The following is a 27,268-nucleotide window of genomic DNA, read 5'->3' as shown; positions in this document are numbered from 1 at the left end:
CCAATACGACATGATATTTCAATTCTCATAATATAATATTTATCTAACATGAATCATTTAGCGGTAGAACCCAAAGTGATCTGAAATTGAATATCAATTAGATATCTTTTGATCTAGTAATGAATCTCTCTAACTTGATACTAGTAATGATATTCATAATGTGGGGTTGTATGCAAAAGGGTTGCCAGTATATATAGAATTTTGTATTTCATACACTGTCTGAAAGAAAGATGAGGTGATAAGCTATCGGTTTTTATGCCATATGTTTGGATTGGGGTAAAAGCTTGTTATTTATTTCTAATTAAGGACCCTTAAGACATAGGTAAAACATGTTAATAAAATAACACAATCCTAAAAAACACTGATTTCAATTTAAATAAAAGAAAAATATTTCTTTATTTATTCAGGGTTTACATCACGCAAACAGTCCTCAAGTTTTTGTTGACATCGAATTATTGCAATCTTAATTCTGTTATGGGAAGACGAAACTGTTGTAGAAACTGCAGAGTCACGCCGTCGCTAGTTGACTCGCTATGAACTCGCAGCTCACACATACAAGCGTGTACCTACGTACATAATTGCGTTTAACATTTAACAAAGATTTGTGATCGCGTGCGTCGCTGCAGCCACCCGGTCCCGAGCAGACAGACATACAGACACAATCACCGACACAAAGCACTTGCTACATTAAAAGCATCCACCCATCTCTGTTTCATGTTTTACCTCAAGAACTTCCATACATGATTTTGCGTTTTGTGAAACAAAACATAGTGCAATGCATAAACTTTAAACGCAAGATCGACGAGGAGCCGTGGGGACAATAAAACAAAGAAAAGCGTATCTGGCCCGGAGCGGTGCGCGGCGAGGGGCGGGCGCGCGCCCTGGCCGGCCAATGGCAACCCGCGCCGCGGCCGCCCCATCGGCCCGCCCCGGCCGGGCCGCGCTCGCCGACGGGGATGAATGAGACGCAGCATCCCTATAAAGATTTTACATCGATTATGGGGGTATGGGAGCAGGCCGTTTCTGTCTCGCCCGTGGGCGGCGACGTGAGTTCCTCTCGCGCAGTCGCGAACAATTAACGCGCGGGGCGGCGTGGTCGGTGCGGCGCGACGTGCGACGTCACTATAATGTGGTTAGTCAGTGAGCGTCGGGGCCGAGCCGACGGCGACGGCGACGGCACGGAGCACGATCACCGTAGCGCGGGAGAGCCGCGCTGGTCGCTCAGCCAGCGCGCCGGCCACAGCACGGTGGAGTTCAAGAGCGCGGCGTGCGCGGGGGCCTCCGAGCCGCCCGCGCCGCCTCTCACCGCGCTGCCGGACCCGCAGCAGTTCAACATATTCCCGGCCTTCTTCAGCCGCCAGCTCAACTTCAGCGGCGGCGGCGGCTGCGGCCAGGGCTCCAAGATAATGGAGGAGCTGCGACCGAACCTGGTGGGCGGGCTGCTGGGGGTGCCGGGGCTGCTGGACGAGCACCAGCCGGACGCGAAGTTCCTGCCGGCGGGAGGCGAGAGCAAGTACACGCCGGACAAGGGGCGCAAGTGCAGCAACGCGTCCTCGTCGTCGGCGGAGGAGTTCGGCGGGCTGTACGGCGCGGAGCACGCTGCCACGCCGCCCGCGCCGCCGCTCAGCCGCTCCTTACAGGATAACACAGGTACGTGCATACTCACTTACTCATACATGCTATGTAGACAAACACATTGTTTCAACTTATGGAAACTGCTAGAATTAGAGCAAAATACATATCTGACCAGACCGACCTGAGTCTTCTTAACTTTTCAATCTGTTTACCTATATATTAAAATTATAACCTGTTGAGAATTAGAATCAATTTTAGTAGAAGCCAAAATGCCACTGCTTTAATGGTTTTGCGGGCCATCCCATGCCTCCAGATTAAGATGTCCCTCCCTGTCTTTGATACGATTAGTTTGTATATAGGTATTTACGCTCCTGTTTACTTACATATAATACTCATTGCTTCCAGTTTCAGTCTATAGAATAAATCATATTTTTTACCTTACTACCTACTCAATGAGCTTTAGTTTCTAACTTACATTACTCTCTTCCCGGAAATAAATTATACCTGTATAGATAAATCAGTTGACACCAATTGTATGTCTGTATTGTCAGTTATAATTTATTATGCATTCCTATTTTGAAGGTTATTAACGGCCAGTTTCTTCATCAAAAGTTAAAGTTAAAGTAATGTCTAAAGTAAAAGTAACGGTCAAATTCGTTTTTTCAAGGCTAAAGTGACAGCAAAACTAATAGAAAAATTGAATTTAACCGTTACTTTTACTTTAGACATTACTTTAGCCATAACTTTAACTTTAACTTTTGATGAAGAAACTGGCCGTAAGACAATTAAATAGAAACTTGTATGAGATACTTGCTTTTACATAACTTTAAGGAATTAGGTAAGTTAAGGTAAGAAAGCTATATGCATATATTATTGACATACATATTTGGAAATAGATACGGTTAGCAACAAAACTCCATGCCTAATCCCAGGATTTAAAATAATAGTACAGTCAGCCACAAAAGTTAATTAACATAATCAAATTACAAAATACTTTAACTGTACAGCTAACTGCAGAGCAAAAAAAAGTTGCTGAAAATACTTAGCTTTTCAATTTCAGATATTACTATTCAGGTATTTTATAATTTTGATTGTGATTATTAACTTTTGTTGCTGACTGTACTTTATATTGGATCCAGGTAGACTCCGCAGACTTGCACACAAAAGGAAATCAATTTCAACATAAAAGAATTTGATTTATCTTAAGAATTTTATTTAAGTAGAAGCTGTATTAAATGGGACGGTATTGGCCTTAAAATTCTCTTGTGTCAAGATATTTTTCACTAATATAATGGTAAATTACCTAAGTATCTTGGTTAACATGTCCTTCCTAGGAAACATTCCTCTGATTACATTATTAAAAGAAAGGACAATGGAATCATTGAAAGAATAGACAAGATCATCTGAATTGAAATATGTTAATCTATATGCAGAGTTTTAACATTTTCGCTCATGATTGCACAAATCAGCCTACAAAGAATTTTATTCAATTCTTCTCAATTCCAAATGCGATTATTGATGAAAATTCATTTTTCTCTTCTTTTACAAGACAGTAGACTAATAGGCATTAGCCTTAGCATTAGGCCACTAACTGCGATCGACAAAGAGTGTGGCACTAGGCATATCACACATGATCAAAATATACAACTTTTAGAGCAAGACTTTGCTTGTTCTTCGATTATTCATTTAAAATTGAGTATATTTTTACATATTATTATTTTAATATAAATACAAAAAAAAAACATTAAAATATATAAAAATAGGTGTCCACCGATATCGGGCACAGGGGCCGATACCGGTGGTAAGGGCCTCAGAGTCAGAAACCTCCTCACAATACGCGCCGTATCAAAGAGCCTTCTGAATCAGTCCCTCGATCCAGCCGCCTAACGAGAGCGTCATGAGGTGTTGGTCGAGGCTTTTGGTTATTATTGGTTGAGTATTGAGTATTGAGACCATTGGCGGTAACGACAATCGGGAGAATAACAGCCGTGTCAATATTCCACATTTTGACATCCTTGGTAAGACTGGAAGTCGTGGTAGCCTAGTGGGCAAAGCACCAACCTCTCGAGTATGAGGGCGTAGGTTTGATTCCAGGTCAGGCAGGTACCAATGCAACTTTTCTAAGTTTGTATGAACTTTCTAAGTCTGTCTTAGACACCAATGACTGTGCTTCGGATGGCACGTTAAACTGTGGGTCCCGGCTGTTATTGATCATCCTTGGCAGTTGTTACGGGTAGTCAGAAGCCAGTAAGTCTGACACCAGTCTAACCAAGGGGTATATGGTTGCCCGGGTAACCTGGGTTGAGGGCGTCAGATAGGACAGTTGCTCCTTGTAAAGCACTGGTACTCAGCTACATCCGGTTAGACTGGTGGCCGACTTCAACATTGTTGGGAAAAAGGCTCGGAGGACGATGATAAGAATAAGAATCTTTATTTGTATGAAACAATGATGGTAAGACTGTTAGATTTTCTGGTTCCTGTTTAACAAAATTTTCGAAACACAATTTGTCATGGCATAGAATAAACAAACCTTAAAAAAAAACAATGAAGATGATATGTTATCAATTAAGCAAATTGTCAAAAAAATATATGACTTTTGAGCAATCTGGGACTTCTGTCTGGTGATGGGTGACTATTTTGTCATGAAAAGTTCCTCCATGTTTCATGGTAAGTTATATTGGTTATATTGGTGGGTGGGTCATTTTAACATATTTGGCAGCTGTTAGGGGTAGTCAGATGCCAGAAAGTCGGATTAAGAGACATATTGTTGCCTAGGTAGCTGGGTTGAGAAGACGAGATAGACATATCGCAGTCATCATCATTATCATCCTCCTGCCCTAATACCAATTTTATTTGGGGTTCGCGCAGCATGTTTTTTTCTTTCATACTCTTCTATGTTCCATGATCTTCGACTTTCAAACAATCCATATTTTCTTCAGTCATTCCTTTCCACTACAACCATATGTGCCAGATGAGCTTTTCATACTACCTAGTAGAACACCAGAATAAATAAATATCTATGTCTACGAATCTAGACTAGATTCGATGCAATGAATATCATTGATCATACCCTTTCTTCTTCAACTATCTGCTTACAAATGAATTGATTTGGATCTGGATGAGAAAGCATTAGATAATGTTCATTGGTTTACTACCATAAAAAGAAATACAGATGATAACACAATGTTTCAAACCATAACATTCGTTGAAGCTAGCAAACACGTAGGTAGCCTCTACGCGGGATATGTGCGTATAATTACAATTCCAATTAGAGTAATATTGCAAACAATCGGCCCGCGGGTGACGTCATGAATACGAAATGTCACTAACGACCGTCCCCACCCCCCGCCCGCCGCGCCTCACCCCCGCCGCGCCTCCGCCGCGAGCGAAGCCTGAATTTTCAAGCGGCTCGGGTTGCCAAGCTGAATATACGCTCTGCACGTTAAATGTACGCTGAATAATAATTGTAACATTGACGAAAATGTATGGCGGTAACGTTGTATAGATAATGATTACTCAAACTTTGTTTAGTTTAATAGCTTCTGCTAAATTATGTCATTTTACATTTAAATCAGCAACTTAGTTCATCGCAATGTTGGAATATGCTAGTCGGATGATCGACATTAACATTATTCGGCAGCTATTTAGCGCATAAGTATAACTTTATTTGACTTCTATAATCAACCATTTGAACTGAAGCACGAAATGGAACGACAATCAATACAAAGTATTCAGAGTACAGTATTTGATAGAGACATGTATAGAGCCTTCGCCTTAAGGCTACCATTTTCGAAGGTGATGCATTGTCAGGCAGATGCATGTAAACATATAGACAGTCACACGCAACAAAGGAGACATAGACAGACTGCGCCAGTCACGTAGACTTGCACTAACAATGGTCATAGGTACGTGCCTCCTCTTAGTTTTGGACACAATAATGACCGAAATCCAGCTTCACTTTAAAACAGTGATGACACTAGGAAGTACTGTGTGATGATTACACTATACAATGAAAAGATATCAATGAAATTCATATTATGTAATTTGCAAAGACAACTCTATATTTTATTCACAATTTTCAAAAGTTCTACTTATAATGTTGCCACAATTAATTGGACACTAAAATCTAATCTCCGCAATAATTTGATGAAAACTGAACTGCATTTATAACGGTCGAACAGTATGATATACGAACAGTATAACAATATGATAATTACGAAACAAATCAACGTTAACATTTAAATTAATATCATAACGATTAAACAGAAATTGATGATTGAAACCATTATCACTACACAGTTGCATATTGTGTTCATATTACAAACATTTGAATAATCAATCATTACAAAAATATAGTTTTACTTTCATAGTAGATTCAGAAGGCAAAAAAAATATGATTTACCGAAAAGAACGGCTGAAAGTCACAACGATGTTTTGATGTAATTTTCTCACAAAATCAGTAATTGTTTTGAGATAAAGTAAAAGTAAAATGTTGTTTTTAACTCTTTCGTGTCAATAATTACAACCACCTTTTGTTTTAAATAACTGATTCAGATTTATAACCAAACATGGAGGTGAATATTGCAATGATTGACACCGAAGAGTTAACAAGAATTTTTAGTAGGCTAGGTGCAAACTGATCTCATTACTATAACCCTAATCCATGCTATAATCAGAACGTCATACTAGTATCGATAATCTCAGGAACTACAAGACCGATTTGATAAATTATTATACTCTCCCAAATAAATTAAAAACTCTAGATAGCTCATTTATCGAGAAAGGCCGGATGTATGGAGTAGTTCCTAAGGGACGCGGTGAAGAATAAAAATTACGTTACAAAATATCACATTTTCCTTTATTCAAAATCACGTAGTATTCATCTAAACATTTATATATCATATATTCATCTAAGCATTATAATCTAAGCTATAAAATAAATGTTTGAATTTATAAGTCAATATAGTAAACAGTTTCGTTAACGCTGGCCTTCTCAGTTTCGGGTGTCACAGGTTTAGCTTCGTAATAAAACCTTCTTTTTGTGAGTTTCCTCATTATTAACTTATCGGTCACAACATTTTGTTCAGTTGTAAACCTCATATCAAGAGCTTCAGGCTTCAGAAGTTCATTAATCTCATCGTTGTTGTAAGATTTAGCGGTTGGAAAAACCGTACTTGATAATATCTGAGGTAACTCAGTATATTCATAATACACATCGTCGTAATTATTTTCCTTTCTTTGTTCCTTCAATTTGTTTAGTTTTCGTAATTCTTCTAACAACTTCACTGCTTGAGGGAACTTCTGCGCTACAATTTCGTCATAATCAATTTTCTTGTCATGTTTGTTTGGTGCTGGTTTCAATGTAGTAATGCTTTCTTGGACCTTTGTGGCTTCTTCGGGCCACCACCTGTTATTATCGAAATTATCGTCGATATCCAAACTGAAAGGATTATTAGGATCTACCACAGAATACCTTGAAGACTCTATTCCCTCTATAGGAAATTTTACAATATTTGGATTTTCTGCGGGTATTCTAAACTTACTTAGTCTATTGGAAGAAATTCTTGAAATGTCGTCGGAAGGGTTCTCATAATGATTAGAATTATCTGGAGGCAATTTTGAATTACTTAAATCGTCAGAAGGTAAATCAAGGTTGTTCGGAATATCAGCAGGTAGTTTTGAATAGCTATCATCCGAAGGTGAGTTACTTGGTTGACTATAAGGCAGTGCTAAATTCAACGGCGCGGCGGGAATCGACTGATATTGTCCATTTACTGGTAGTTGTTTTAGTCGTAAAGGACTATTGGAAGGGACTTTGGAATCAAATTGATTTTTTGGAAGTAATTTTGGTTCATACGAATCTTCTACAGTCTTCTTCGAGTTATATTGATCTTCAGAAGATACTTTTTGATCGGAAGGAGGTTGTTCTTCTTCAGGTCGTTTTGCAGTAAATTGTTCTTCCGAGGGTATTTTTGAATTACCTTCAGAAAGTTGTTTCGAGTTACATTGATTTTCTGTTGGTAAAGGATCAGAAGGCTGTTTTAAGTTGTTTTGATTTTCTATGGGTAATTTTGAATTATAAGGATCTTCAGAGAGTTGTTTCGAGTTATATTGATTTTCTGACGGTAGCTTTATTTTATAGGGATCATCAGAAAGCTGTTTAGTGTTGTATTGATTTTCTACTGGTGACTTTGACCTAACAGAATCGTCAGAAAATTTTCTTTGATATTGGTTATCTGTCGGTAGTTTAGACTTAAACGGATCTTCAGCAATTTTTTTTGTATTATATTGATTTTCAACTGGTGGTTTTGTTTTTTTCGGATTGTTGGAAAGTTGGTTTGGGTTGTTTTGAGTTAATTTAGACGTTACTTCATAATGTTGTTTTTCTGAAGGTGATTTAAGTTTATTCGACCCATCAGAGGATGATTTAGACTTTAATTGTTCTTGTAATTGTTGTAGTTTTGAATTGTACAACCTATCAGAAGCTTGTTTTAAACTAAATTGATTTTCTGCAGATGATTTTAAGCCGTATGGACTCTCAGGAGCTTGTTTTGAACTATATGGACGCATGTCCATAAGCTGCTTTGGATGAAATTGACCAGCAGCAGACAGCCTTGTTTGATATGGTTTCAGAGGAGGTATTCTTGCTTGATGTGGTTTTATTGAAGGAAATCTGTATTGATTTTGTTTATCGTAATTAAATTTTGTCTGACTTGACTTTTCAGGATATAGATGGGCCTGAGGGAATCTTGCATTATTGGCGCGGTCAGAAGGTATTCTTCGATTATTGTTTAAATCGTTGTATGGTGATACGAAATTAATTTGACTGCTAGGTTTCTTCGGACAGTCGGAACATTCTTTTGGAGCCGGTTCTGGACATTTAGGAGCAGGTTCTGGGGGTTTAGGAGGTTCTGGACACTTACACTCCGGTTCCGGTTTAGGCGCCAGTTCTTGGTATTTAGGCCCTAGTTCTGGGCATTTCGGTACTGGATCTGTACATTTAGGCGGTGGTTCTGGACTTTTAGGTGCTGGTTCAGGACATTTAGGCTCACCTTCTGGACACTTACATGGATCTGGACTTTTCACTTTTCCACAAGGACAAGGCTTTGGCGGTTCCGGGTCTGGGCAAGGCTTTGCTTTCTCTAGAGCAGGTTTTTTTTCTTTTGGTTTCTCTGGAGCTTTTGGTTTTTCCTTAGCCTTTTTCCTAATTGGGCCATTTATTGTTTCTTTCGATTTAAATGGTACTGGGTGAGCTGCACTGGGATGAGCTTGAAAAATCTCATCAAATCCTTTTGGATAAGTTGGATACCCAGCATTGTTTGGTTGTCCAGGATTGTTGGGATCGAAGTCAATATTATCAATAGGTTGATTATTATCTTGGTAAGGTGCTATCAGCTGTTCAAGCAGTGGATCTGGTCTGCTTTGAGCGCGTGAATTCTGAGCAAAAATGTTTTTGAATGGATCTAGCAGACCACCTTCATTCGTAGAAACTGTGTACCCTGTAAAACAATTTAATGATTCTCAGATGTTTTATAATAATCAGATTATGTAACAAACGTTAAAAGTATTACGTATCTTGCTAGTAAAATATGATGAGTACGTTGATATCAGATATTTATCATAATTTCTCACATACAACCGATAAAAAAATCGAGATATTTTATTCATATGAACAAGTTTCAACTTTTAACAATATAAAAATAATAATAATGTAGGAAACTATCCACGCCTGCTTTATTAATAATAACGTAATATGTTAGTAACTATAAAGAAAACACAGTGTAAGGAAAAGAGAATGGGCAATAATATATGAACTTTAATGTAAATGTCCAATACTACCTATAAGTAATTATAGTTTTTATAAAGTAAAAATCTTTAGAAAACTAGTAAATTGTATGAAATATTTTTTTTAAAGATTTAAATATATCCATGTATTCACTGTAGGAGAAGAATCTTTGTTTTATTAATGGCCGCTTTCTGACTGTTATTGGCAGTTTATCTTAGTATTAATTCCCTTTTGAAAAATATACATAAATAGATAACCCACTGAAAAGGGTGCTCAGAAGCTGACCATAACAGAAGTAATTTACGTTGCTAGGAAAAACTTTGCATGAAAAAAAGGGACCAAGAAGGTTATGGTGCGATAAACGATCAGGGAATAGAAAAACTTTCATAAAATGCGATTAAATAAACTGCAGCGCTATAAGCATATCTCTGCAACTATAATGTGTAGGTACAAGTTGTAGTAATTCAACACTTACCAAATATCACTAGTGTACAGAATAACAAACAAACTTGTTCCATAGTTGTTCGGACAATGTTATAATTCGTACTGATTGGTCGTCGAACTTAAACCCCGCTAGTTTATTGGACTAATTACCAAATCAATTATCATAGCAATCAGTTGTATTTTCCTCAAGATGTTCTCAACCACGTAAGTAAACACAATAAAAAAATATATACAAAAACTATAAGAAATATTCTTTTAACCAATTGTAAGTGTTTTTTACCCACTTGTTGGGGTTTCTTGGTATAAAAAATACCAATACAAGTCCTTTATTTACTCACTATAATAGCACAACAAACTTATATTCGTGACAACCTATGACAACTCCATCGCTTTGACGGGATCTTTGATCATGGTGCCTGTTTTATTTTTCATTCATAAAAATAGGTTGTTATTGGAAAGTATTTATTGCAACTAATTGCTACGTAGGTATACGGGCAAATATTTATGAATAATATTCTCAAAATCAATTATGTTCCAAAACCATGTTAAACAATTCTAAAATTAAACCTGAATTTGGTGATATTTTTGACCTTTTAGTATTCTTACGTGAAAAAGACTGTTCCGTCGCTTTTCGCTAGCGACGGCCGCGGCGGCAGCGGGCGCGGCGCGGCTACGTCGGTTTTTGAAAAAAGATTTTATATTTAATTAAATGGCCACAAACGCAGTAAAAGATACTTAATTCTAAATTGGCTTTGACCCTATGAATCTAAATCAAAACGTGATATTGTGATTTGAATAATTATTCTGTAGGGCATTGAAGCGCAGATTTTTGTTTCAAGCCAAGGAAATACCTTATTCAGTTTGGCACATCCTGTGTAGATATACCTATGATTTTAATCTACTCTTGTGTCACAAATCGGAAATGTTGTTTTGTTGTACGCACTAATCTCAGGAACGACTTACCCACTTTTTACCCGGGTGAAAATGCTGTCGAAATACTTTTCTTTTTTGTTTTGATTATTATTGGAAAATCCGCCCTAGAGATGTATCCGGTCTATACATTTGTCTACAAACACTTCTAACAAAATAGCATATTTATAACTATTAATCTGAGTAAATCCGTGACGCGTGGCGGTCACGTGCTGTTCACACCTGTCTGTAAGTCCATTACCCTTTGATGGACGATACTTTAAGACGGAAGTGGTCAACCGTTTGTACCAATGCAGATGTTAGATAATTTTATATGGATTATAAGCGGTTCCTTTTTTCTGGAAATTATCTTTAGAGTTTGTTTGTTTGAATGCGATAATCTCAGGAACTACCGGCGTAAGTTTGAAAAAAATATATAATTCAAAAAAATACAATTAGTTCTCGCAGGATGCAGGTTAAACCGCTAGTATAGATACATAGTTATTTGTTTGGTTATCAGAATTAGTTCTGTCCTAATTAGGTTGATTTAAAGACTCAGGAGGTACCTACTTAAATATTTGCAACGAATATCTTCAAAGCAATTAATTTATTCTGAATATTATCTAAAATATTCAAAAAAAATCTCTGACCTCAACCACCAAAAGACCCACAAAAAAACACGGTCACACTTCTTCCGCAAAAAAAAGAAACTAAACTGTAAATAAAAGTACGCGTAATCCCCCTAAACAGCTAACCAATATGCGCATAATAATCGCGTTGTAAGAGGCTCTCGACATAATGGAGTGTCGATTGTAAGCGCGCGCGCACCCCTCGGACAGAATCCGATAAACCCATTGTGATTAACACATCGACGCGGAATCAGCTGGCTCTCGAAAAAAAGTTATTTAACGGGTTAGCAATGTGTATCCGATTGTTTTGACTCAGATTTGACGGGTTAGGATGTAGGTAGATATTAGACCGATTCTTTTAACTACAGTTAAAATGGAAAAGAATGGAAATTTTGTAAAGGTCAATGCGGATCGAAAAATTACATCTTCTATTAAAATTTTTACGTAAGTAGGTATGAATAAGTAGCACCTACGGCCGCACGGGGATATTGTGTTAAAAAAAATATTTTTTCTTTGTTCTAATATTGCTGATTAATATCGAGTGCTGTTAGGAAATCAAAAGCTTTTTACGTTAACCTTAACATATTAAACCTGGCTAAAATCTGGTAAATCGACACACACTCTATCATATTTAAAGTGGCACTGTGTTACTATCTAACCATTTATAAACATTTCCTCTTAACCCAATTCTTGTTTAAGCTTCGCCTAAATATTTATCTATTTATACATAGTGTGCCATGAAGGATAATAAATCTATAGGACAATTTCTCCAATTCTAAAATCGTCAATTAAATACCAATATGACGGATTTAAAGCATTTGCTTGGATCACAAGTGCATTATTGTGCAGAACATATGGACTGTCGGGGAGTACCCCGCGGTTCGCGAGAAGTGGTCTCTATGGGGGAGACTTTTTCATTTACGCGAATATAAAAAAATATGTGGCTTAGTTTTGATGTCATTTGAGAAAAAAAAAGTTGTACCAATACAATTTTAAAGCTGAATAAAATAAATAATAAATATAGGCAAATTTTATTATCGAATTATACTGCTAACCAAAGGTAGGTAAAGCAAAATGTATTGCTTGAGATAAACGCATGTCTTTCTGCCTATCTTAAAACCTTATTCTCCTTCTTAGCACTTAAAATCTAAACTCATAAAACATCGTGTCCTAAAATCCTCAGTTCTTTCTTCTAATCCAATATATCATCATCCTCCGAGCCCTTTTCCAAACTATGTTGCTATGTATGTGGCTTCTAATCAAATATATATTAGGAAACATTGCGTCTTCAACCTAACTAGTATAGAAACTAGTTTAACTGCCTCGTTGGTCTAGTTGTCGCAAGTGTGGCTGCTGAGCACGAGGTCTCGGGTTCGATTCCCGAGTCGGGCCGAAATCGCTTTGTGGGTTTTAGAAGACTTTCACAAAGCAGCCCGAAGCCTGGAAGTTGGTGATTGATTCACCCGTGCATCGGAGAGCACGTAAATGTCGGTCCTGCGCCTGATCTCTTTCCGGTCGTGTCGGATTGCCGTCCCATCGGGCTATGAGAGTGAAGGAATAGGGAGTGCACCTGTGTCTGCGCAAATGCTTGTGCACTATAACATGTCCTGCGCAGTTGGCTAATCTCCTTACATGAGAACAGCCGCCGTAGCCGATAATCGGCTAGGAGGACATCATCATCAGTATAGAAAATATGTGTGTACCTATTAAACAAAAAAAAATAGATTCTGGAATGACCATGTGTCAAAACTATTGTTCTACTAACACCTAAAAGCAACAAGTTCCATCAACACAAGACATGACGCCTCAATTTACACAGAAACGTATTATTCGCGACACTAGTGCAGTCACCCGACACCTCTCGACGGCCACAGATGGCTCTTTCATGTCAATCGTCATAATTAGGGGATTACAGCCCCCTAATGACATGTTACATTGAATCTCTGTTACGCCCCCGAACAAATGTTCAACACAAATAAATACAGTTCGCTGACTTGTTGCGAATCACGCGCAATTTTTCGACTCTAATTGATACTAACCCTAGTGATTTGTAAGATAAAATTGTTTGTTCAAACAAGTCTGGTAGCAGAAAAAATATGTTTTGGTAAAATATTCTTGTGTAACACAAATATCAGTGTAATATTACGAGTTAGTAAAATCAATTTTATATACAGTAGATTGATAAATAACTGTCATCTAATAGCGGCTAGTAATCACGTCATCCCATTAACACAAACCGCACAAACAGAACGTTTCAACGGCAACATCTAAAACATCCATTTTTAATTTCTATCTCTAATGGCTTAATCGCATCTCGGAAAAATGACAGGTAAAAAGCGAAACCAATATATTCGCCATCAAAGCCCCTAAAAACATGGAAAGCGAGTAAAAAAATACAACCTTTTAAACGTTAAAAGGCCCCGTTTACCGCGGACGCAAACACTTAGCTCCATGTTAATTAGTAAGTAGCCAGGAGCAGCGTCAAAGGGAATGCATGAATACTTCCAAACCGACCTCCGACGGTGCTTTTAAAATCAGCCCCACTTAATTCAGAAGCTCAGAGAAACCGAAGGTAAAGTGATTACGTCGCCAATATGCAAATTTTTCACAAAAATGAACTTACGTTTGAGGCATCCGCCGTACGACAGCCATGTGGGAATACAATTAAAACGAGCTCAAGACTATTTGGGATTCGTTTTGAGGCTTAACTATTTTAATTTGATTTCATGTTTTCCGTTTAATTTTTACCTAAATTGTTAATAATTTATTCTCAATTTATCCTTAACCTTTTGGGGAGATAAATTTAATTAAGTAGATAATCTGATCTACAGTTCAATGGCCTGCTTTCCCGATCCTCTCCATATTGAGAAGCCACAATAAAAAAATAAAAAGCCCACCATTTCTATGCATCACCTTTCCACAAAGAAATGTCCACAAATCTGTGACACATCACCAGTATACCAGTAGTCCAAATCAAACGTAAACCGGGGCGCACCTCTGGACGGGAATCATTAGCCTTAACAGCGTTAGTCAAAGCAACGCAATTACAATTACGCGGGCCGCGCGAACTTGACCTACGGCAAGGGGTCGTTGCGCTATGCAAATAAGAATGTTTCTTTGGTACAGACGTGATTGTGGCTTGAGAAATGAAATTTGGGTTCTAGGCTAATTTGCAGGATCTGTAGATGTTTCAGTTAGATGATTAGGCGGTTAGATGATTAAATAATCTGGTTGAGGAAGAGTTGTCTTAGAAATATCTAGTTTATGGTTAAAACTGGGTCTTTTGTGTGTGACAGTTCTTACTTTCAGGATCCCAATTTTTTTTTAATTTTTAACAGCCTTAGAAGAAAATCTCTTTTAGGGTAGGTACTTTTATACCCAAATCGTAAAACCACCTTCCCAGAATCACACATTAAATGCACATTAAACATTATTTACTGATAGACTAAAAATAATCCAGTACCCGTAATCAAGATTGAGTTGCTATTGGTTTGTTTAATGATTTTGTACCTTTACATTTTCTATAATTAACAAATGAAAGTTACTAGATATACATAGAGGTAGTAGGTACTCTGACATTGCAGGCTACTTTTTAGCAAGGTGTAAGAAGTAGACTCCGCGGAATTCAAACAGCATTTAGGCATTTTTCATTCATTGAAGTAATAAAAAATTGACCAACAATTTTATCCACCAGCGGAAGGTGCATTCAAGAAATTAAAGCCGGAGCCAGGCGGGGCGGGTGGGGCATCAGGTGCCTCCGCGCTGTCACCAGCCCTGGGCCCCCAGCATGCGGGACACACGCCCACCACGGCGTCCTGTCCCACCCCGGCACGTCGGCGGCATAGGACTACTTTCACGCAGGTTCGTTGCACCATTTGTAGTAACCTAGGCCTAAACAAGTTAAGCTAAAGCCGGAGCGGCGAGGGGCCTCTGAGCTGTCACCAGCCCTGGGCCCCCATCATGCGGGACATACGCCCACCACGGCGTCCTGTCCCATGCCTGCGCGTCGCTGGCATAGGACTACGTTCACTCAGGTTTGTTGCCCATTTGTAGTAGCCTAGGCCTAAACAAGTTAAATTAAAGCCGGAGCCGCGAGGGGCCTCTGAGCTATCACCAGCACTAGGCCTCCTGTATGCGGGACACACGCCCACTACGGCGTCCTGTCCCACGCCTGCGCGTCGCCGGCATAGGACTACGTTAACGCAGGTTTGTTGCTCATTTGTAGTAGCCTAGACCTAAACAAATTATAGCCGGAGCCGGGCGGGGCGGGCGGCGATTCAGTTGCCTCCGCGCTGTCACCAGCCCTGGGCCCCCAGCATGCGGGACACACGCCCACCACGGCTCCTGTCCCACGCCTGCGCGTCGCCGGCATAGGACTACGTTCACGCAGGTTTGTAGGACATTTCAAGTAGCTTAGCGTATATCTAAACCAGCTAAGTCTAGGGAATATCCACTTAGATTACCACATCTTCCTGCCCTGTCCCCAATTTTATATGGGGTCGGCGCAATATGTCTTCCACTTCCATTCTTCCCTGTCACTCGCCATACTGATACTTACTCCCTTCTTATTCATGTCCACTTTCAGGCAATCCATCCATCTTTTCTTAGGTCCTCTTCCTCTCCATACATTCATACTTCATTCAGATTTACCATTCACCACTTACCAAAAAGGGAATATGATTTAAGAAATCTGTAGTAAAGAGGAGATACCAAAAACTAGTCTAGCAACCAGTAACAGATTGTCTGCAAAGATTTCCCAAATGCTCGCTCACAAAAATAGAAGTAGCAGTACAATTTATTGTTTGCTAGGACGAGTAGTCCAGAAGTATCATTTTTGTGTACACTACCGCACACTCATCGGTGTACACAACTGGAGAACCTGCATATATGTTGGAAACCAGACCTTTAACTTAGATAAACAATGGGTTTTTCTCTGCAGCTAATGCATATTTTGTTTAATTACAACAGGAACAATTAGCAGAATTAGAAGCGGCATTCGCGAAATCACATTACCCCGACATTTACTGTAGAGAAGAGCTGGCGCGGACCACCAAACTCAACGAGGCGAGGATACAGGTTTGTTGCATATTTCTATTTAATTGAACAACACAATATATACCAAACACTAAGTAAACACAAAGAGAATCAACCACGGAACCTTGAATAACATATGTATAAGCAAACTACGGACGCATCAGACGAACGCATTTTCAATTTTGAAAGCCTGTAAAATTTTCAAGGCCTGGTGTGTAAAGCTCAATGTCTAGCAAGCTCAGTATCATTATTCTCCAGCCTAGATACCTACCAATTTACATTTGGGGTCGGCGGAGCAAATTTTCTTCCATACTTACTTCTACTCTATATCTGGCGTCATCTCGAAGTTAACATTCTATCCAGGCATATCGCCTTTTCCATTTTACTGTTGATTAATTTATTGATGGAACAATGACTTGGTACGACTATGTATAGGTATCACTTACAAGCACCCTAACTATGTTATACTGTAGGACTGTAATGCTGGATTAATGACGTGTTAACAGATAATCTGTCATTCCGCTATCTGCGATCAGACATACGCTTATTAGATAACTCATGTAATCGCATATCGAAACAATTTACGGATGATCGATATGCTTGGATAGATGTTGATTCCATCCGATTTGATTTCAACACAGCCATATTGGTTCATCATCGACCCCATGTAAAAACATACAAGAGGAACTTTGCAAATGTTGATTTCGTAGATATCAATTGTCCAAAGACAACATGCATTCAGATTAATATTCGGATGCATTATGTTAAATATGCACACTCTCGATTCAATTAACGTACACAGGAATGTCGGCAAAAATTGACCACCCGCGGTGCGAATAAAAACGTACAAAATATTGCCGGCAGCACAATAGTATCACGCCAGTCGTTCTTGGATGGAATTGTCGAAATATCAATGATGCGCGAATACTCGGATAATACAATTTGGAGCGTAGGCCGGAGGCGGATTGAATTAAAGCGGCATCTGTCGGCCTCGACCGTATGAATACGAAATGCTTACAGTAACTCGCGACAGATCTTTATCTCAGTTTTAAAATTGCTCAATCCCCCGGGACCCTCAATATTGATTTGTCCCCGGAGCACCTAATTTGTCGCGTTAGATGTTTTATTCAGAACATGACTTTTAGCATCATCTATTACAGTCGCGTCTGGCTGTCTATCTATCTATGTATTTTCCTCGACTTTGCTCTTATTTTTAGGAGCGCTGTTACCGCACCTTACAAAGAATTTGTTCTTTCAAAATGTAATCCAATCATCACACATTAACTGTCATACATTTGAAATGGCTTTCAAGTGATATTTTATTCACCGTCGCTCCATCAAGATGACAATTACCTACTCTTTTCTTTCAAGCGCAACGAATACCGAAGCTTTTCTTGAAAATGAAAGGTTATGAAACGACATTATTTAATACTTTTAGCTCGCTACCAACGTTAAAAGCACGTGAAATGCGCGTAGGCGACCATGTGCCTGTCTTGCGAACAGTACACACACACAGCGACACAGACGCCAATACACGTCGCGTGTGTACTAGTGTATGCTCGTGCACGCGCGCTCCGTAGGAGGCTATTAACGTTTAGGCGACGCTACATAAGAATGTAAACGTTAAAGACGACGTCGCCGCCGAGCTCCCTCCTTCTAGAGGAAATTTCGATATAAAAATACAACGTCGTCGGGTGTGCGAGGGTCGCGGGGCGGCGGGCGGGGAGGGTGGCCCCTGAGGCATTGCAATCCCATCAAATGGATCCGTAACGAAGTTAGCCGCTCATCCTCCCCGCGCGCCTCTCGACATTGTCTCTGCCCTCAAATGAATTCTACAATTGGAAATAAGAAAATGTTTTGTTGGATCCCCGTGCTTTTTCAGTTTAATGGCGACCGTTTTCTTCAGATAACTCGGTTCTCTGCCACGATATTAGATAGCTATCTATACCTCGTTGTGTTACGAACAAACTGTCTTAGGAGAAGGATCTTTACTAAGTTATCTCTATCGCTAAATTATTGTTTCTTGTTTATTAATGCGAGTTCTATTGGAGATTGTATTATTTGTGGGTTATTCATTAAAATACCGATACTTAATACTATTAAGTATTAATACATTGTAGGTAATTAATGTAAATTCAAGGATGCAAAAAACTGATTTTTCTTTAAAATTATACCAATTTTATTAAAATTTTATTTCAGTTATTGAAATTCAGTAAAGTCAGGCTTATATGTTACATTACGCATTCGTAGATTTATGGAAGAATCTGCTCAGATTTAAAATAAATAAAATAAATCTGTGCCGTATTAACCAATTATCCAACTTGAATACCAAAAATAGGTTGAAATATAAGTAACTTCTTGGCAGTCGGCGGGTAAATGAAACTTTGGAACTTATCACGAAACATTATTCCTCTCTCTCTCTCAGACTCCTTCATATTAACCGAATACATTTATTATTTCGAATTATTATTATTTTTTTTATTTCGAATAATATTGGAATGGGCAACTAGAATCAACTTTATTTATATTTTTTGACGTTCATAAGTGCTTGTGAAAGCCTAAATGAAATAAATGATTTGACTTTGACTTTACATACCACCAAAAATTAACTCGGTAAAAAAAATCCTTTTTTTAATCAAGGCAAATCAAATTACAACGAATCTTTGCCATTCTATTTTTAAATGCTAAAAAAAGATTCAAATAGTGTGTTCTACATTCAGCCAATGTTCATGTTTACATAAATTATTTTTTTTCTTGACTCAAAGCTAATGTGCAGGCTACAAAAGAGTTTAGATATGACTGCCATAATCGAATCTACTTATACAAAGTTACGTTCATACACGCCATTAGGAAATCGCTTCGTTTTTCAATACAACGCGCAATGCGGGCGGAAGTCGGGTAGCTTTGCGAAAAAACTAATATCCCATTTATGTGTCCTCCCCTATCTATACCTATGGAAGGGAGCGGTTCTCAATCTGTGGGGATCATCCCTTTTTTAAACGGAAACATAAATATGGAAAGACTTTTGGTTCAGAAGTTTCGTTGGTTTCCGAAATTGTGATAAACATTTTAGATGTTGTTTTGTTTTTGATTCCAACCCGGATTTGAAGAAGTTTTTAGTACTGCTGCTTGTCATGTTTTTAGCTTGCGTGATTGCAAATTTTTCAATCTTGAATTGAAAATTACAATGGCAAAAATACTAGGTTGTTCGAACGAAACTTCCTTTTCGGAAATATGTACTCGTATGTATGTTTTAATAATTTTGGAAGATTTATTAAATAAATTAACTTACACCAGGTATTCATTACCTAAAATTCGATCAACCCATTGAATATTTCATTGATTAATTGCACAAAACTAAACTGAAATCACAGAAGACAATGTTGAGAAACGCCGATACAAAATACCTACATAATATATATTTTGGATAGGGTGGCTCCACTAACTGTTAGGTATAGGGTATATCGGTTTATTTATATGGAGAGTGCGTACGGAGGGCGCTCCGCCCTCCCGGCCGTGGGGGAGGGAAGGGAGGCACAACACCCTCTCCCTCTAATCAGCTCTAATCACCATATCAAACGACGCACGCTTTCATTCCCGTTGACAACACACAGATTAGGGGCTCGTGTGTTTTGTCCATTGTTTTATCTACCTATATACGTAAATCTATGAACTTTATATCTACGTGATAAACGTAGAGGATTCTGTATCTAGGTACCTCTATATGCTATTATGCGCAGTATATAATTTATCAATTGTGAATAGCTACAACCATTGTATACACATAAGCCTATTGAACTTCCAATTCGACTACAATTATGTATTTTTTTTTGTTTCCTGAAAACAATTTAGACTGTCTATGACCACACATTGGTCTTCTTAATATCTGCTATTTCATCACGACTATATCTTATGTTCACATAACGTCTTTTCTTTCACCAACCAGGTGTGGTTTCAAAACCGGCGCGCAAAATATCGCAAGCAAGAGAAACAGCTACAGAAAGCGTTGGCGCCAGCCGTGCTGCCTGGCTGCAATGGAATGATGAGGAACATCCAGGGGTACAGGGGCTACCAGCCGTACCCACACCCGAACACCATCAACCGATACCCGCAGGTGAGTTGTATACTGGTAAATAACATGGTAGATTATGGAAGAGTGACGATATTTTAAATTCAAGACGATATATAAAGTTAGCTAGCTTCGCGTTTTTTACTACGAAGCTTGTGTCGAAAATAATAATTTTATTTCTCGATTATATTCTCGATAATTTTCGCACTGAAATATTTCGACTGTATTTGAATAGGATTTCCATTGGAAATCACACGGACATACCCCGGTTGTAGGTGTTAACTGGATATAAAGGCTAAATAACAAGTAATAAGTACCAACGACCAAATTACGCCATAATATATTGAAATTCAAGGAACCAAGAGACAGTCGATTCAATGAAAAAAATAAAATAAATAGCAAGGAAGTACATAAAACACACATATACAGGTTGTGTTCATTTTGGCCACAATTTGGACGCCATTACCATGCGGCGCTAATCAGTCTCCGTGATTACGCCATAATGCGATTGGATGCTCGAACCGTCTGACCGACGAAAATAATGCAAATACTGACCACACGTTCCAATAATTCTGGAACCGTATAAATAAATGTATCAGCATGTAGATTCTGGCACGATTTGAGCAAATCCGTAGCTGTGTGCGCTAATGTGTGGACACGTTGATTGAGGCGTGTATGTGTGGGTGCGTTAGCATCGTAGTCTGTTTGACCCGTTCTGTGTTAGATATCTACGAATATCATACGAATGGCTAGTTTGTTCATTAAACAGGCTCATCTCAGGAATAACTAGCATGGTTTTGGAAATCTCTTTGACGGATAGAAAAGCCATCGTGGAACATTAGAACACTTTAATCATTAGATGGTTTCCTTATCATTGATATTCACCATGACAAAATGTTATGTGGTCATTATATTGTTGTACCTACGTGAGTAATTATTAAGAATCATTTTTCGTCACTTACGCCACAAACCTAATGTTTCACAGTTGCGATTTGAATTCCACATATTTTTGGATACAAATTAAGTTATCCTTACATAATCTTGTATGATTTTTATCCAATTATAAGTTAGTCTCATAGATAGTCTCATTCAGCCCCTTATGTGGTTGGGCGCTTCTCTTTTTAGGAGCATCCTTCCTAACGGATGAAATATTGGTTTATTCACCTCCATCTGGCTTTCCGTGCACAAACAACAATAAGTAATAAGCATATAAAATGGCGCCTAACCATCACCGCCGCGTCGCTGACCTAACGTAATTCCGCACCGCTATCCCATTAACGCAAGTGTTAATCGGTATAAAACGTAAAGCCGCGGATTAATTTACGCGATTAACATAAAACAGGGCGGGAAAAATCATTATGTTCGCAGGCCGACGCTGCGTGGCAATAATGCGATGACGAGATTGCGGACCGACGTACCTAGTATGGTAGTGCACATTTTTGTGCTGTTTTGTTGACGGGTATTGAAGTGTTAAGGAATTAGGAAGTTGTTTTAAGCCTTTGAGCTCGGATGTTATTCTTTTTGTAGTTATTTATTCGAAAAACATTATATTTATATTAATTGTTAATAAGATACACCTATATTTTTAAAATTTGGTAAAGTTAGACGATGAAGTACGACCACATCACCACTAATGCAAAATATTCTGATTAGTAATGAATGAATGCGTAATGAATGCTTCCTCGATAACTACATTATAAATTCTTTTGGAATATGCAACTAACAGCAAGTTTACTAATATTTTTGTGGTTGAAAGGGCCATAAATGATATAAATGATCTTGACTTTGAATAGAATTCGTCCGTCTATTCACAACGTCTTCATTTTCTCATTATTTTTAACATAGTACAATCCTGGATTTTAAAAATTTACCTTCTTATTATTTTTATTAATTTATATTCCTCTATACACAGCATCACGGCAGCTACGAGGAGCTGCAGAAGGACATATTCTCGCTGTCACAGATGGGCGGCGGCTCGTACCCCATGCCTCAAGGCTTTTCCATGGGGCACGGCGCCAATATGAGCGCCGTCGGCATGCGACAGGATACCATGGGTGAGTTGTAATACTTTTTGGGGTGTTTGTAGAGGAGGGGGAAAATATTAGGTAGGTACTTAGGTACTTATATGAAGGTTTTGAGTGATTTTTTTCAGGTAATTTTTTAAGAGCAGAGAGAGAACTTTGACGTGCTTTTTTATCAAAGAGCATATTCGTGATTGACTTTTGTGGTAATTCTAATGGTTGAAGTTTCTCAAATACAAATTCACATGTCAGAAGAATACGTATTATTATAGGTACCTAAATGACTTGTCAAAAAACATTTTCTTAAAAATCTACAAACACGAAGAGAAAATTCCTAACAAAATAACTACCCAAAAATATTTTCATACAACAAATTGCAGTAAGAGCGATACGAACTAAAATGTAAGTTTGTACCGTAAAACAAAAAGCGGTAGACGTCGGGCGAGCGGCAGCTTTCATCAAGTTTCTATTAGAGCCGTCAAGGCAATTATAAAGTTGGCTGGAGCGAAGATGATGCCTCGTTTTTATACAAATATCCCTTGTAATAATGGGAAAACTTGCTCCTCGCCACACGGCCCGCCGACAGATGATCGCAAAGAAAAAGAACTCGATTACAATTTATTAATATCACCGCTCTGGTTTTTATCACTCTTTGTCTTTGAGTCAAGGCGAACTTATGCCTTTAATCTATCGTTTTACCAATAAATATTTTTCATTTTTTAGTCGTGACTTTAAATGTATTGAAGAACGTGACGATTCTAAAATATCTATGAGCATACACGTGTAGAGGTAATATAATGCCTTAATGCGTGGATTGTCACGACTTTTAGGTCACGATGTCATAAGGTTTGTTTTTATATGCGCTGTTATATACATACAGCTGGTAAAATGTTTGAATGTTTTCAGTCTCACATTTGTAGTGTAGTGTGTTTTCATTCCATTCTTCTTCATAGCATAATGAGACAACGTATTTTGTAATCGACTTCATTATTATGAACATATAACTTATATCTACCACATTTCATCACACATAGTAAAGAACGTGTGAGTCTTTTAAGATAAAAGTGATGATTAATGGATTTGAGGAAACTTTTGAGCAACATAATAAATAACGGGTGTACTACGCCGAATCGAATAACAAATAATCGAATATCAATTGATCGACCACTATAAATCGAAATTCTAAATACTCGAACATTCATAATATCGAATGGTTATTAAATCGAACATTCAATACATCGCGCAGTCAATACATCGAGTGTTCAAAATATCGAATGTTTGTTTGATCGAGCGTTAAATGCATCGCATACTCATCCTATCGAAAAATCTGTATTTTTTATGAATACAAGAAAAAGTCAAAATTTTATAATAAATCACATTTTAATATAGTTTTTATTATTATTTAATATTTTTTCAATCGCATTATCATCCCTTTTGCCTCTTCTGTAGTAGTATTGAATGTTCGATTTAATAACCATTCGATATTATGAATGTTCGAGTATTTAGAATTTCGATTTATAGTGGTCGATCAATTGATATTCGATTATTTGTTATTCGATTCGGCGTAGTACACCCATAAATAACTCATAATAACATAAAGCGGAGTTTTTATTCTAGTGTGGGAAATATAATAGGAATCTCGGCATGCAGGTAAAATCAGGCAACAACTAGTAAGACATAAGGCCACAAACATATATACACACATAATATGACGTAGACGTTATAGTTACACGTGCTTCATATCGATTGCATTGAAATATACCTATACACACAGCTATGTAGTTATGTATGTAGGTCGTCCAAGACATGTGTCGAATAATTGATCGGGCCTTGAGCGTGCGGCCGGAGATTATTCATTTGCTATCCTCAAGCCAAGACGCTTATATGACCTAATATACTAACAACTTATACATACTTGGCATCTAAACTAGTACCCGAATAGGAAAACTAAAATAAGAACATTTACAAATAAATATATGCAGATAATATTAAACTACACATCAAAATAAACTTAGGGGCTTTCTGCCCATCAAAATAATTTTAATTTCGATATTACAATTTTAATAGGTTTCCGCACGCAGAATCCATTTACTGCACTCTATTTCGAAAAATAGAAACGGGGAAAAAAACTCGAAGCGATAAACCGTGAAATACGAAGCGGCCGCGGGCGCAAAGATTCCTGCGTAAGAAAAAAACGAGCAAGGAGGCGAGGCATCGTACCGTAGATATTCTAATAAGAAAATTTCCACTACATTTACTTTGGCGGGCGTCCTCGCGGCGTCTTGGCAAATATCTTATTTCCTGCGGCGAGATTGCATCTTGAGAAAACGCGAGGGTCGATTCGGTTCCTCACTATTCGCTTCCCTGCCCTCCTCTACGTATATCGAGTAGCTACGTATATATAGTTCGTAGCGCGACTACGCGCCGAACGTGCGCCTCGCGCTACGAACTTGCTACGAACTCTCGTAGACTGCTAATATGTGCTACGTACTAACAATGTCTAATGTCTTACCAAACGAAGTTAAATATTACTTGGGAGTTCCACCTAGTCTCTTGTCTTGAAATATCTCTTAACTTCAAAACGATACCTTTGAATCTCCATTTTATTACAAGCCTATTCTTGCGATTTTACGTCATTTGCTGAGCGGCCAACCATGGCAAATAATACCTACATAATAAAACGTTGCAAATTCTAAATACCTGTCATCTCCTATGGGTTTACCAATTCTTCTACGAAACATGTTTTTAACCAATTATTCTAATCCTATTTTTCCACCAGGTATGAGCGCCGAGGACGAATGGTACAACAAATCGCTGTCCGCTCTACGAATGAACAGCGGCCACCACGCGAACCTAGCTGCCGCGCCGATGCTTCAATACCAGACCTAATCGCTGCTGCACGGCGCCGATTACTCGCCGGCGCCGGCGCACGACTACGCGCCGCCGTAGTCAGCGCGACATGGATCGCGAACTGTGGAAACGTTCGTACCTACGTGGTTTATCTCCAAATGTACATTCGTTCAGTAGCTGTTTCATTGCCTACTTATGTTCTCAGTAGTTGTTTGGTGGTGTTTACATTCGTACCAGCGAGTATGTACGAATGCGGAATGTCGGGTTTGATTGAAGGAAATGAAGTGGTGAAATTGGTAATTTATTAATTCATCTGTCATGTAACACATCAGTAGTTTTGTTGTTTGTAAATATTAAAATTACATTAAACTATTCGTCCTCAAGAAATTCAAAATCCGCTGTCAGAAATCACAGTATATTGGAATTCATCCACTTTGGACGGTGTTATGCGACTCCTGGAATTTCATATTCAAGATTCCTGACATACAATTCAGATTTAACAAGATAAATATTTTTCAATTTTGAATAACTACTAAATAGTACTGTCCAAGATACTTCAAAAATACCACTTATAACGCGTCAGTTTCCACAGAAGAAGAAGCAAAAAAAAACATTATTTTCTAATATAATTTGAAGTTTGGAGAATGTCACAAGTTGGTGCGCAAACAAAAAGTTCTATCGAATAACTCTCACGCGTGAATACGTGTTTAGAATATAAATAGGTACAAATAGTGTTTTAATTTATTTAGGCCTGTATTAGTAAAACAATTATAATCATTAAACTGATATTAATAAACCCCAAACGGATAATTACAGCAAATTGCATCACTAGACTACCGTGGGTATAGAGGTGCATTTCTATGATAAGCTGCAGACGTGTGCGGCCGACTCTAGATTCGGAAACTTACCTTTAACGTAATGCTTGACAACTTGCAAAGAAAGCACGTCACAGAAAAAAGTGATCAATATTTATGAGCCAAACTATTTCTACATTATGAAGAAATGTGAAATGAAGATTTAATAAATGATTTAATAAAACAGGTCTTAAAAACGTTTGTTTCACGATATACGTAAATTGTGTATGCTAGTCATTATTGTACAGACATTTTAAATCGAATAAGCTAATTAACGTATTTTCATGATTGTCGTATTGATTGAGATATATAAACCTTTGACTTTGATGGCTCTAAAACAGAACTTAATTACTTAGCACAGTAAAAAAAATCTGAAATAATAAACATCAATGGTTTCCTAATTCTTACCATTTCTTCAATTCTAAATTCGTTCGTTTTCTTCTTAAATTAAGATTTGATTAGAAACTCTTCTAATCGAATAACAAAACTATAGTTTTTTATCGCTTTTATATTTATCATAGTGTAGGAATGTATGCAGAGCTATCAAGGAACAAAGTGTTACTAAACATTGCAATACAGCCTATGTAAATATAAATTGGTTTTTGCATGATCATTTCTAAGGTGTTAACAGCTCAACGATATTGTAATGTTAACTAGATATTGTTTAGTCAAACTATAATAAGAGGCCATTTTCATTACATTTTTAACAGATTATAAGAGCCTTTTCACATAACACTGACGTCGCGGCGGCGATACGCGCGCCCTTTATCATAATGTATGTGCTCTCTATCCATAACGCGTTAGATATCCCGCCGCGACGCACCAATATCGCTAGTCTGAAAAGGCTCTAAAACCAAAGATTGCTAGTCAAACTTATACACATTTATCAAAACCCTTTGATCTCATAGAACTACCTAATTATAAGAATAAAATGAAAAAATATTATAATTGTTTCGGCTTTTGTACAAAACAAAATCATATCAATTAAGACTGTTTCGACGATTTCCATTCACAGTCAGTGGCCATATTGTGCATTTTAATGTAAATATAATATGTAAGGAAACTTGTCTAATAATGAACATGTGTAAAATGAAATA

At 37.9% G+C, this 27,268-nt stretch overlaps 2 protein-coding genes across 2 annotated transcripts; one reads left to right on the top strand and one right to left on the bottom strand.

Annotated features, from left to right (window-relative positions):
• The first annotated feature begins 1,127 nt into the window (after positions 1-1,127).
• Positions 1,128-27,264, top strand: LOC124636150 (homeobox protein unc-42). The gene is made up of 6 exons (XM_047172085.1): positions 1,128-1,650; positions 15,038-15,204; positions 16,312-16,419; positions 20,324-20,498; positions 22,348-22,500; positions 25,247-27,264. The coding sequence occupies exons 1-6, from the start codon at positions 1,128-1,130 to the stop codon at positions 25,354-25,356; spliced, it is 1,236 nt and encodes a 411-aa protein (XP_047028041.1). The 3' UTR covers positions 25,357-27,264.
• On the bottom strand, positions 6,526-9,879 carry LOC124636148 (proteoglycan 4-like). The gene is made up of 2 exons (XM_047172081.1): positions 9,837-9,879; positions 6,526-9,074 (listed from the first exon to the last, which is right to left on the bottom strand). The coding sequence occupies exons 1-2, from the start codon at positions 9,877-9,879 to the stop codon at positions 6,526-6,528; spliced, it is 2,592 nt and encodes an 863-aa protein (XP_047028037.1).
• Positions 27,265-27,268: the final 4 nt, after the last annotated feature.

The sequence above is a fragment of the Helicoverpa zea genome, chromosome 14, assembly GCF_022581195.2.
Source record: "Helicoverpa zea isolate HzStark_Cry1AcR chromosome 14, ilHelZeax1.1, whole genome shotgun sequence".
In the NCBI taxonomy this organism is placed as follows: domain Eukaryota; kingdom Metazoa; phylum Arthropoda; class Insecta; order Lepidoptera; family Noctuidae; genus Helicoverpa; species Helicoverpa zea.
This window is presented reverse-complemented; position numbering and strand designations above follow the sequence as displayed.

Coding starts and splice junctions, on each gene's coding strand:
- LOC124636148 (XM_047172081.1), bottom strand. CDS start 9,879: ATGGAACAAGTTTGTTTGTTATTCTGTACACTAGTGATATTTG. Junction 9,075..9,836: donor CTGTACACTAGTGATATTTG/GTAAGTGTTGAA, acceptor ATTGTTTTACAG/GGTACACAGTTTCTACGAAT.
- LOC124636150 (XM_047172085.1), top strand. CDS start 1,128: ATGTGGTTAGTCAGTGAGCGTCGGGGCCGAGCCGACGGCGACGGCGAC. Junction 16,420..20,323: donor TCAACGAGGCGAGGATACAG/GTTTGTTGCATA, acceptor TTCACCAACCAG/GTGTGGTTTCAAAACCGGCG. Junction 20,499..22,347: donor CCGATACCCGCAGGTGAGTT/GTATACTGGTAA, acceptor AATTTATATTCC/TCTATACACAGCATCACGGC.